The sequence below is a fragment of the Fundulus heteroclitus genome, chromosome 7, assembly GCF_011125445.2.
Source record: "Fundulus heteroclitus isolate FHET01 chromosome 7, MU-UCD_Fhet_4.1, whole genome shotgun sequence".
NCBI classification, from domain to species: Eukaryota; Metazoa; Chordata; class Actinopteri; order Cyprinodontiformes; family Fundulidae; genus Fundulus; species Fundulus heteroclitus.
This window is the reverse complement of record NC_046367.1, coordinates 12118806-12131826: the sequence shown is the minus strand read 5'-3', so window position 1 is coordinate 12131826 and position 13021 is coordinate 12118806. Positions and strand designations below refer to the sequence as shown.

Here is a 13021-nt window from a genome sequence, read left to right as displayed (position 1 = left end):
ATTATGGGAACTTGGGTGCCAAGCACTCCCATATTTGTGGTCTTGTTAGAATATAATAAAACCATTCTGGGACTAATTTGCATGGCACCGTCCAAATTACTTGGACGTGAAATACCCAAAAGTGGGGAAATCTTGCTTATTTCTGTCACCGTAATGAAACTCTGGTTAAAAGAGAAGATTGCTGTCTTTAAGAACCTCATTTAGGTACTAATTTGAGCCGCATGTCTGTCCCAGCCTTGCATGTGTGCACATGTGCAAATCCCAGCATGTATGAGTGCGACACCCACCTCAATTCTTCTGCAGCCAGCAGGTTTTCTCCCAGCATTGTTCTGCGTTTAGCTCGTTCCTTCTTCCCTTCGGTTCTGAGCGGCTGCTGAGGAAAGGCATCCTGAAAACACGATGCTGCCACCGCCGTGCCTCAAAATGAGAGCGACATGTTCAGGGCGGTGTGAAGGGTTAGCTTCCTACTACACATGGATTTTAGCTAAAATTCTAGTTTGTTCTCCTTTTTCTCTTTTGCTCTCACTTCTTTTCTCTTCTAGTTTTGAATGAAAGTGGATGTCATGTTCATAGATTCTCTGCAGCTCCTCCAAAGTTACCTTGGCTGCTCCCTGGTAATGCTCTACTTGCCCGGGTTGTTATGTTAGTGGACGGACATGTCTTAGTAGGTGTGCAGTTTCCATGTTTGGATGATTAACTGAACTGTACTCTGAACGCTCAGGTTCTTCTCTTACAACCTCACCCTGCTGTATTCTTCTCCATATCGTTCTGCCTGACCTGTCTGCTGCACTTCCTGGTCTGTTCAGATGTAACAAATCTCTGGAATCCGTCCACTGGGTTTGATTTAGGGTATCATAATTAACTTTACACTTTAGAGTTTTATTTAACTATTAAGAAATCCTGATACTTTTTCTCCCTCTCAACTATTACAGACTAGTTTGTGTTGGTCTCCCATATAAAATCCCAATAAAGTTTCTAGTTGTACCATGAGAAAATATTCACGGGGTGTGAATACTTTTTCAAGGCAGCGTAATATTGTTAGTGTCTTTCTGTAGATGACAGGACTGAGTGTCCTAGATGGGTTTTAAAATAGTATGCTTTCCATCCTCTGAGACAGAAAACCTTTCCAGATGTAGAAACAGGGGTCTGCCACACAGGTAGCTGGTGGTCCTGCTACTTATTCAGCGACCCACCTGCTGTTCTGCACCTCCCAGCAGTGCTGGTCAATCCTGCTAAAAGCACCTTTGCAAACAGAAGATCATCGACCTCAAAGTGCGCCCTGCTTGAAATAGGTCTCGCCACATAGTATCCTTTCATATCAGGCAAATTATCCTCACTGAATGCTGAAAATTCACATCCAGGAGTGCAGCTATTAGTCATTATGAGCTGAGATACAGCATATCCTTCATAATGGAAGAAATGAATGTAATCAGTGGTGTTCAGAATAAAGAGCACGTCTGAAATGATCGCCTCAATGAATGCACAAAGACAGAGCAGGTAGCTAAAGTGCTGCTATAAATCAGCACCTAGTCCCCAAAGCAATCAGGGGGTTGACATCGTTGTTTGTTTTTATTTTAATTTTTGTAGAGTTTGAATTTTGTTCTATATTTCTTAGGGTTTTTAATTACTTTTTAAACGTTTTTATGTATTAAACTATTAAATCACTGCACAAATCTTACCTGCACTAAGATTCTATATAGTTTTTGTCATGTCAGATGGTTCTAGCATGTCTTAAACAGCTAAACATGGAAAAACTGTCAGCTTCTTAAATTATTTTGCTCACGTTGTAACCCGCCTCCATGTGACTGGTTGATGTGGTCATTAAGATCTGCTTTATTTTATGTGTTTTTTTGGGTTTTCTTTTGCTGTTTTTTTTTTTTTTTTTTTTTTTTTTTTAGAACCATACTGTGAGACAACCTTTACCTCCTCCTCTTTGTTGTGATGAAAAGCTTTAGGAAAATAGAACCAAGCTGAGAGCCGCCTCTGACAATGGATTAAAGAGCTCACCTTCTATATGGGAGGCGACGTGTCTCCTCAGTATAAGTCTACATCATTTTCAACTCTTGCTTTCTCCTTTCTCCTGCCAGTCTGCTTGTCATCTTGTTTTTCTCTCTGTTTTTAGCAGCTCTTTGTTTTCCCTGAGTGGGAGTAAATGCATATGAGTACAAGTGCCAGGCAAATGTACTGGCAGGTGTGTTTATTAGCTGCGATTGTGCCAACCCTGAGTGACACTAAAGAGAGCTGGCGGTGAAGGCCTCATCTTTGCATCCTTTGCATAGTTGGACTTTATGGGTAAACACTCAGTAATAAATGACAGAAGCTGTTCTTATTTAACAGCAGGTACACCGAGTCATATATCATCATCTCGTCCGACGTTATCCAGCATAAATGTGCTTTCTTGTGCCGTAGTTTCCTGTCTGACTGTTGTGCGTCATCTGTGATTACGGTTGTTAGAATAATCACTATTTAGATATGATCAATACTAAAAATGAATAATTCAAAGATGCTAATTTGCGACAAAATCGATGCTTTTTAGCTGAACATGCAGGGATGAGAATAAAACGGTGTCCTGCTCTCATGGCGTTCTGACCTTAAGCTTTGAAGTAGCCTAATGTAGCATAAAGCTAAATAAGCTAAAATAAAATCTCCACCAAGAGATGAAGATGTGGCAACTGTTTTTCTTTCCTCCATCGTTGTTAGAAAGTTTTTTTCTCTGAATTACTTTGTTACGTCCTTCTCCTCTAAACCTATTCGCTCTGAGTTTGTCACTCCTTACCTGAGGCTTTTCTTCTGCTGCTGTCTTTAGCTTAACCCACTCGTGTCTCGCAGATGTTGTTTCCACCCTCAGCTACTTTTACTCGGCTTGTATATTTTGTCAATCTTGATTAAATGCATTTCTGGCCGAGTTCTGACATCCGAACACCTAGGCCTCAGTATGTAAGCTCATTGGCCACTTGGATACACCCGTTCAGTTGCTTTTTAAGGTCGACATCGAGGCAGCCAACAACACGGCAGCCACTCGGTGCATTTAGGCCTCTAAACCAGGTGAAGACAACTTGCTGAAGTTCAAACTGATCCTCCAACCAGGCAATTAAATGTAGGGTCTGAGTGTTTTAGAAAGCGCTGATCTGCTGGGATTTTCCTGCACAACCATCTCAGGTAGAGAGGGAAAACGACTAGCTGTGCGGACAAACATGCCTTGTTGACGCCACAGCTCAGAGTAGAGCCAGCAGACTGGTTGGAGATGGTAGGAAGGCAACAGAGGCACAAATAGGTAATACCATCCCTGAATGCCCTGATGTGTTTTACCCTGAAGCAGATGGGCTACAGCAGCAGAAGACTGCACAGACTTCAGTGCTACCTTCAGCAGGATAATGCAACGTATCACAAAGCTCAAAGTGGTTCCATGGACAGAACGAGGACACTGTCCTCCAGCAGCAGCCGCTAAATCTCAGTACAAAGAGCATCTGTGGGATGTGGTGGAGGGAGGTTCACATCAAGGCTGTGCAGCTGACAACTCGGCTGCAGCTATGTGACGCTGTCACGTTGATACGGACTGGTCTCTGCAAAGAGTTTCTGAATCCTCGTTGAGTCACTGCCAGGAGGAAATAAAGCAGCTCTGAAGGAAACAGGAGGTCCAGCCTGCTACTAGTAAGGTGGACCTAATAGAACGGCTGATTTGTCCACATGAGCTGCTTTTCTGCTTGCTCTGCATCATGTCTGTGCCTCACATGCATGTGTGTGTGTAAAGGAGTTAGAAGGTGATGGGAAATATGTGGCACCCTGGCAGCTGTCGCCAATCTGCCCAGTTCCCTCCCCTCCCCTTACGACTGGACTGTTTAATGCTGTAAATAATTTGGCAGAGATGATGGCGCCTTCATGAATGTACAGGTCCTCTCACCCCAGACTGGCTTTTACCGGTTAAAAGATCGGCATAGTGCTGATTTTGGTGTTAGTAGCAGTACATACAATCATCCCTTTTAGCTTGGCGATATATCTGAGCAGGTGTGTGTGTGTGTGTGTGTGTTAGCGACGCAGCGCCATGAATCAAGTAGTGCGGGCTCACGCACGCCGGCCCGCAGCAGCCCATGAATAACAGGAATTATGGTCCAAAGTCTTTACGGAGCAAATCTGCTGACAGCAAGGAGGTCGTTCGAGGACGGTGCTGGATGGACTAAACAGGGGTGTGTGGGAGAGAGAGAGATGGGGGGGGGGGGTGGCTAAAAGACAAGGGGCAGGGATAATACTTTCAATTACATGTGTTAATAGTGAAAGTCGATAAGCCCTGTCCAGCAGTGTAATGCAGCTGGAATTAGTATGCAGGGGTCCAATTCACTGTAATCAGTTCTCTTTGGAAATCAATGGAGCTCATATGTGCTTGTGGACTGTTAGCATCAGCAGCCGGACGATCGATGCGCTTTAATGACGTTGTGTGAGAGAAGGGCCGACTCATATACCAGCTTTTATCAGTATTTATGTCTGAGCAGTGCGTTTTGGGAGCCGTCTCACCTGACACAGCTCGTCTGCTGTGAGCCGTACCCCTACGTGGGTCTCTCACCGCTCCAAATCCGCCGTCTGCTCCCTGGTTGTGTCAGCAGCAAGCTGAGTTGGAGACGTCAGGCCTCGGATCAGAACCTCTCCTCATTCTGTCATTCACGTTGTTTACGCGTTTGCTGCGCTTACAGTCGCACCTTGCCGGCGAGTTCAGTCTTTGAATAAAGGAGCTTTTGCTCTGCTGACGGACGGCGCTGTGTTGTGTACGTTGAGGCTCTAAACAGTCGTCTAGTTTCAGAGTCCCAACGCCGTCATGCTGTGCTGCCAGGGGAAAAGCGTCGCTGCGGTCGGCGAGACGAAATCCTCAGAACCAGGGATATTGCAGCTCGTTGTGTTAAATAACCCGGATCGGTGTCAGGAAGGAAAATGAAAACAGGCTCAGCAAACGACGCCCTGAGTTCAACGGCAGGAAAACTTTGCGGTGATCCAGTCCCAGTATTTACAACACTGAGGGAAGGTTTGTGCGTGGGCATTAGGGGGTTTCAGTAAAACATTTCAATCGGCCTTTTATTAGGGGAAACTATCAGACAACAATCAATGAATTTCAAAGACTACAAAAGAGTGCTCAAGTTTAGATTTATGGTGAATTTCTTTAGCCCATATGGTCAACCTTTAGCCCATATGGTCAACCTTATACAGGACTGTAGACCTGTACAGGTCTACAGTCAGACCCCACACATCCTGCATAAACTTTTACCTTCAGGTCCCCCCCCCACCCTCAGTAGTCACATCCAGCGTCAGAAACATGTCATGTTGCTGATCAGTTGCTGCCACAGCGCAGGAGCAGCTCAAATTGAATCAGTGCCGTGATTACGAAGGCGGAGGAAGAGCGAACGCAAACGTGGCAGATAAACTGTGAATTCTGGAGAGCCTTTCTGTAATCATCTCTCCCCGTATTTTGTTGAGCAGCTGCCTCCTGAATGTCTCCCCAGGACTCGCTCTAATCTGTCTCAAGCAAAGAAATTAATTACGGCGTGCTTTTATAAGCTTATTAAAATGTGCTCTCCTCCCCCACACTCTCCCTTTGCTCTGCTCCTTTTTGCTCTCCTCATTCTTCTCGTCTGTCATTCGTCCTTTGACCACTTTTCTGCACGTCACCCCTGGTTTCTGTTCTCCTCTTCATTCATTATGCCCTTTTGACGTCTGATTTGTGCTTCCCCTACACTTCCTGCTCTTCCTACGTCTTTCTTCTCTTTCGTCTCTTCCGTCCGTCTCCTGCAGGCCATCGATAAGTACTGCCGGGTGAGCGGAGGCTTCTCTGGAGTGAAGGACGTCTACTCGTCCAACCCGACCTACGATGACGTGCAGCAGAGCTTCTTCTTGGCCGAGACGCTCAAGTAAGTTTGATTGAAGGACTTTCCTCCTCGGGTTTAAAGCGTGCTGCACTTCATCCGGAAAACTCTTTGAAACTTCACTTGTACGCTACAGGTTGTATTTAGCTCAGAACGGCTCCAGTAAATGGTGGGGTGTGTGTAGCAGCAGAAGCTGGTTTAATGCAGAGGGAATCTCTGGTTTGTCGTCATGTCAGTGTTGGACTGAGGAGGAAGCAGGGAGTCTGTGGGAAACGCTGAGGAGGCGCTCTGCTGCCCTCTAGTGGCGGCTCAGTGTAAATGATCCCCTCCAGGCTCTGTGCTGTTGTTACCACATTTTAGGAATAAAGTCTACATCAAGGCTTCCTACACAGTCTGGAAGAGCCAGGAACTTAATTTCAGTTTTTTCCTGGTCTGGATAAAACTGGAAAAAGAAAATGGGAAAAAAATTCACTTCATCCTTCGTTTGTACCTTGTTACTTCCTCCTTCCCTATCTTGCTACCTTGTGTATGAAGGTTCTCCACCTCTGGATTATGGTTCTCACCGCGGTTCTCTGGAGACCTGAAGCCTTAGAAGTACATCTATCCTTACTTATTTCTCTCCTTTCTTCCATTTATCATTTTTACTTTTGCTCCTTTCTTCCTCCCTCACTTCATGCCTTGCTACCTTCTGTCCTTCTTTTAATCCTCCCTTATTTCCTACATTACTACCTTGTCGCCTTTCTTCATTCTTTCTGTCCTTCCCTGTGACCTAACACCATTCCTTCCTGCCTTGCTACCTTGTGTTCATCCTTCCTTTCTCCCCGTCTTCCTACCGTTGTTGCTTCCTTGTACTTTCTTTCCTTCCTGCCTTCTTTCTATCTATCCTTACCTTCATTTTATCTTCCCCCCATGTCTTTCTTTCCTACCGTGATTTATTGTGCCCTTCCATCCTTAGACTCTTGTTATTTTTCTTTCTACAGTCCTTCTTTATGTCCTCCCTCCCTCACTTCCTTAGTCCCTTCCTTCCTTGTGTCCTTCCTGTCTGTTTTTTTTTTTTTTTTTTTTTTTCCCAGATCTCGTATGAAAAGCCTGAACATTGTTAGTCGCCGATTTGAAGTGACCTTTTGTATTTGAAATGTAAAACTGGACTAAAAAGACTGAGAACTTCAAACCTGAGTCTGGAAAAGTCAGGATGTGTTAGATAAAAAAATACAGATGTCTGTAGCTCAGTTGCTAAGCCAGTTTGACAGTTCAAAGATGAGAATAGAGTAAACTGACATTTCCTGGCTGCTGATCGGACTTTGGCTGGAATGAACACCAACAAAGCTCCTGATGCCACCGGAGTGTCTTTGGTGTGTGAGCAGCGAAATGTCAGCCGCCACACTGGTTGGTAACTCCCAGAGACCGTGACATTTCAATCCTTATGAGTTTTGAAGCCTTTTGTGTCCTTTCTCAGTGTTTTTTTTTTTTTTTTTCCCAAGCTGGCTGCGAGAGTCCCATCAGAGCGACACAGTTGGGCTCCGATTGGCTGCCGGTCTCCTCTGATCAGTGCAGATATGCAGCTTTTCAGACTGATCAGTGCAGATATGCAGCTTTTCAGAACCGTGGCAATTTAAACAACCTGTTTATCCTAAACCGTTCTGCTTTGTTCATTTTTTTCAGTCTCGTTCAATTTTATTATTTATTAAGTTAGTTTGCAAAGTTTATGATGTGACTGAAAGTGGCAGAAAACAGAAAAATGTAATTGTGGGCGTGAAAAATAAGTGGCGGGTTTTGATAATACAAATGTGTTGGAATAAATCCACTAAGGGAAACTGGCTTATTCAGTGTTTTAGACTCTTTGAGCTGCTCCGTTAGTCCATATTTATTCTGGTCTGTTAACTTCGGGCTGGACCTCAGATACCGGACCTAAAAGTCCAGATTGTTGTGATATTAAAAAATGAGACCATGATGAATAATTTAGAAGATCATCTGCTATAGCAAAGGTCTTCCTCTTGAATAACCTGGAGCATTATTCAGTGGCTATTCAGAGTCTGATGTCTTGTACTTTGTTAATTTCTTCTTCAGTAACCTGTCCCTCTTTGTCTACCCCCCCCCCCCCCCCCCCCACAGGTATCTGTACCTGTTGTTCTCCACAGACGACCTGATGCCGTTTGAGAGCTGGGTTTTTAACACGGAGGCCCACCCGCTTCCCGTCCTCCACCTGGGCAACATCACTCTGCCCGGCAGCGAAAATGCTAAGCGATAGACCCACACGCCCGCCTCCTCCTCCTCCTCCTCCTCCTCCTCCTCCTCCTCCACAGCACCAGGGGGCACCACCTTTCTGCTCACCTGACTGATCGCCCAGAAACCCAGCCACCCAAACACCAGACACACTTCCATTGGAACTCTTTCTCTGCGTTTGGACTGCAGACATGAGCCAGAGGAGACGGAGACACCGCTGCCCAGAGGAAAGGACTGACCCTCTGGATCTCCCTCCTCCTCTTCTTCTTCTTATGTGTCCTTCTCTTTAAATCTCACTATAGATCAGTGTCTTCATTGCTTAAACAGACAGACGGTGGGTGTGCTGCTCAGCCTGTTACTGGCTCTGAATCAAGGAGCTCCATCCAAACAAGAAGCTTGATTTTTTATTTTTATTTTTTATTATTTGACCAAACGTTCTCCATGCAGACTCACACTGAGGCCCTAAGAGACGCTGAAGGATTACGCGGAGAGACACTTTGACTTGTTTTTTTCCCACGCTAACGGAGTAATGGACTTTCACAGGGTCTGTTAATGGGACATAATTATTTTTTTTGGTTTTAGACAAAGCATTAATGGAGACACAGGGTCGTATCAAAGCCCGCCGCGTCTCCCTGACTGAGCCTGTTTCCGGTTTGATCTTCATCAGATGGACCAAGGCCTGAAACTGTAATCAGGTCGCCTCCTGACCAGCAGGTGGTGACAGCAGTGACCGCCTAAGCTAAAGCTTATTTTTTTTTTCTCTGTTACGTTAACCTGTTATAATAGAGAAATTAATCACACCAAGACAGCAGCAGGCCTCTACATACCAGTCTCTGTCCCAGCCTGTAAAACCATTCTGCTGCTGCTTGACTGCATGCTGCTTTTTCATCGGTTTTCTACAGTTTTCCTATCATGACGTCCCTTTTTTTTTCCTTTTTTCTTCTCCTCCCTCCATCCTCTGTTGGATCTCCTCGTTTCCTACGTTCTCTCAGTACAGATTCCTTTCCAGGTTGCACATCATGAGACCATGCTTTGGTATATGTGTTTGTGTTGGTGGCTCTGCTGTAAATCATTTCTTTGTGCACTTTGTATGGGAAGAGTCTACGCAAGGAAAAAAAAAAAAAAAAAAGCGGTGTAGCACTGAAAGAGGTGAATAAAGGATGCCTCAGTGCAGAGCCCTCATGTACCATTTTCTGTGTCCCTCCGCCATGTACGTGTTGGCTGCATCACCCGTTGGATCTTCTTTGGTTTGATTTTAACCTCAACCTCTTCAAACCCTCAGATGAAGTAGCTTCGAGTTTCTAACAGATGCTTAAAATGCATAAAAAACTTTTTTAAATTGTACAAAATATAGTTAATATCTCCAGAACATTTGAAGTATTTTTCCTCTAAGGGTTTTTAACATGCCCTATAAAAAGCTAAAGGCCATATATTGTTGTTTTTGCAGCTTTTTCCTTTCTGGTAGCTCGCTATAGTCATTTCCGTGTTCAAAATGAAGAAACATTGCAAAGAGTTGTATACAGAACAGCGAACTCAGGCAACGGTGATAGGATGGCAATGTCTCCAGCTCAAATGTGAGCTCAGAAGGTGAAGATGTGGCTTGGAGATCCAGTAGCCTGGCACCCTACTCAATGGATTAAAAGCACTTTGCCACAGTAACAAGTGACAAAATGTGATGAAAATTGTAAAATTAAAACTCTGGCATTGAAGTAAACCTAATTTCTGTCCTAGTTCAGAAGGTAATTGTTACTCAGGTGTCCAAGCACTTCTCTCCCAACTACCCAGTCACCAGGATGCTTTAAATTGCCAAACGATTCAGTGGTTGTATAAAACCCGGCTGCAGTGAAGGGGGACAGCCGTACGTCCCACTTTTCTACAGATAATCGGTGTTTTAGTTTTAAAGGTTTAACTCGACCACAGCAGTGTAGCTGGTAAAGCATTAGTCCTTGGTCCCCTTCAGCCATGTGAGCTTTTAAGGCCTTTCTGCTTTAAAATGATTTTTTTCTCAAGCCGCCACTCAGCCCTGAAATCAAAAGCTTGATGCTAAGGCTTCATGTGTAGTGGCTAGAAGAACCGTCTGAACGCTGATTTACAGTGTGGTGGGACCCTGTCCCCTCAGCTCTGGGCTGATGCCTCCCTGTTGATGCCGTGGGGACCAGAAAGTGTTTTGATAATAGATCTTTGAGGAAATCCAGAGCTTGTACCGTCTGTTTCCTCTGTTCCAGTGTGTTTATGTAAGAAAGGACTTTTTCAGGTGTTTGTTTACAGCAGGCAGTCTGCCTCTATGGTTCCCTATGACATCATTTAGGGAAGCCCCTCTCCATTTTAGAGCGCCGTGTCTCCAAAGGCTCATTAAACGTATCGCAATGACTTATTTGCTTTGAAAAACCATGGATACGGCGCTGATTATTCAATGGTTTGTTCTCTTTTAACCATGCTTGCCCTTAAACATGTTTACCTCTCTCTGAGAGCCCAGCACCACCACGTTAGTTCTTCCTCCTGTCAACCTGGCTGATACTCCACTCACCTCCAAACCTCTTTATTTTCATCAATTCTGTCTCGAGGGCTTTAAGCTTTTTGATGCTCGAACCCAACTTGTTAAAACGACTCAAAAACCAAGCAGCGAGGAAACAAACAAGCGTCACATGGAGTAAAAACAAACAAAAGATTTGAAGCCAGCTGATGAACAATGTGAACGTTGGCCACAAAAGAACGAGCCGTGTTGGCGGCAGAGGGACCACAGAGGCAGGCGGGCCTAGAATCTATAAATAAAAGCAGCCAGTGAACGGAAACCGGGCGACTCATGTAACATTTTAGTTCGGTTCTTTATTTAAACAAACGCAGCGTTTTTCATGTCGTCTTTCCAGTTAAAATAAAATGATGAAAAGCGTTCGGGAGGCAAAGATATTGGGCTGAACATGGCTGTCGTGTCCAGCTCACCGTTCTCCCTGCAGCTGGAACTACCTGCAGCGATGAAGCAATGTTGGGTTTTCCTCTCCTCCGTCATAACGTCACAGCCAGTCATCCGACCTCTACAGCTGCTCTAGTGCAGACGGTCCCAACACCGCGGCCTGGATGTGGTTTGGGTCTCTGTGACGGAGTCCCTGCTTCGCTCATACCGTCGCCTGCTGTGCTGCAGCAGCGCTAACCGTTCTCTTCAGGACTTTCACTTTCCGCTCCTCATCCTCGCGCGTCACGCTGGCTACAGCTGTGCTCTAGCGTTTTTCTGGTTTATCGCTGTGATGTCGTCAGCTTGCTTTTGGTTTCCCTCCTGACGTTCGAGGCATTTAAATTCGGACTTGAAACCAGGTCGCAGTAACCAAACGGATGCCGTCTTTTTTGCAGCCACTACAGCCGTGTCCCCGAATGCGGTGCCTTGAAAAAGTATTGACGCCCCCCTTTACATTTCTTCATGCCATGAGCACAAGCTTTAAAGGATTTCATAAACCCACACAAAGTCCTGTAGAAAATAAAACATGGTTTTCTTGTTTTTTCTTACGGATAAAATGTGACGGTCAGACTCTTCACCTCGTTATACTGAGAATAAATTGCAGATGGACTTTTTCCTAATAAGGAGACCTTCAGAGGCCATTGGTTGCACTTGATGGAAAATAGTAAAGCGGCTGAATGTGAATGCATGCCTCAATTTAGATCTTTTTTCTGGTAAAGAAGACTTTGTGTTTGGCGGTCTATCAGTAAAATGAAGTTTGTGTTTATAAAGGGACAAAATGTAGAGAAGCTCTGGGGTGTGAATACTTTTAACAGGCTGTTCCTCCTGGTGTCGCCCCATTATGAGTTGGGCTCTCCTTCAGTTCCAGCTCTCAGCATCCTTCCACATCATGGTGGTACCTAGAGCAGGTAGGTCCGTTCAATGCTTGAGCAAATGGAGCAGAGCCCAGGTTTAAACTCTGAATCATCCTCTCAGTTCACTTTAAACGACGCCGAGTGGAGTTTGTTTAGAAGAGCTCCCTTGACAGAGTACGCAGCAGCCCAGACATGATTACATGTGTATGAAAAACACCAAAGGCAACATAAAAGCCGAGGAGTTCCTCTGAAATTTAGCCCAAGCTTTTAAATCTCCTCCAAAGCAGGAGGCGGTGTATCGCCGTCCCACCACCACTTGTCACTGCTTCATCCGTCCCAAAGCCGCTCTTCTTCATGTGTGCGCTTTATTAAATACATTGATGGGGTTGAATTAATTACATTTGCTCATTATTCAGTTCATTGATGCAGTACAGACTTGGCTCTCATCGTGCTCCCCTCCCCCTCCTCCCCCGGCCGCCATCATCACCACCGACTACATGATGAGGAGGAAACCTGGGCGGCCATCAGATTTTGAAAACTGGGTGTTCTGTATTTGTATTTTTACTGAGCTACAAAGTAAGATTAAAGTATCTGTAAATATGTTTAAAACTGAGACACATCCAATAAAGATGTTCTGAAACGTGACCGGAGCCGTTTCCATTGGTGTTTTTTAATATTAAGCAGAGGAAGCAGTGCTGATGAGCCTGGAGGAACTGGCCTTTAACTCTGGATTACTGAACACGCTGCACCGACCGGACACAGCTGGGCTACTGGAACATCGGTAGTCATTTCTCATTAACAGGGTCCATTTCCCCAGTAAAGCCTCTACGGCTCGGTTGTAAAAGAACCTTTTTGGGAAACGGCGCCAAAAGCCACTTCCAGTCGGTCAGGTCCAGCTGAGGCGGTCTGATGAATGGAAACATGCAGGAGGGCAACGTGTTAAAAATGGAGCGAGGTTTTCCCTTAGCAAAAAGTACTTTACTCAAGTGTACTACCAGCATACTTATTTCATACTTAAAATGAGGCAGTGTACTTGAATCTTACTTTTTATAAACTATTTCATGTACTTAACAAAAGTATAGTGGAGTATACCTGACTTATACTGAAGTATAAACAGAACTCTAAGAGTAAGTACATTAATACTAAGA

At 44.8% G+C, this 13021-nt stretch overlaps 1 protein-coding gene across 2 annotated transcripts in view; it reads left to right on the top strand.

Moving 5' to 3' along the window:
* The window catches only part of man1a2 (mannosidase, alpha, class 1A, member 2), a 131261-nt gene extending 118743 nt beyond the window's left edge, over positions 1-12518 (top strand). For both annotated transcript variants that reach the window (XM_012852461.3, XM_036138928.1), the window contains 2 exons: positions 5776-5891; positions 7959-12518. In XM_012852461.3, coding sequence (XP_012707915.1) covers positions 5776-5891; positions 7959-8094 — 252 coding nt within the window. In that variant the 3' untranslated portion in view covers positions 8095-12518. The remainder of the gene's footprint in view (positions 1-5775; positions 5892-7958) is intronic.
* The last annotated feature ends 503 nt before the right edge of the window (positions 12519-13021 follow it).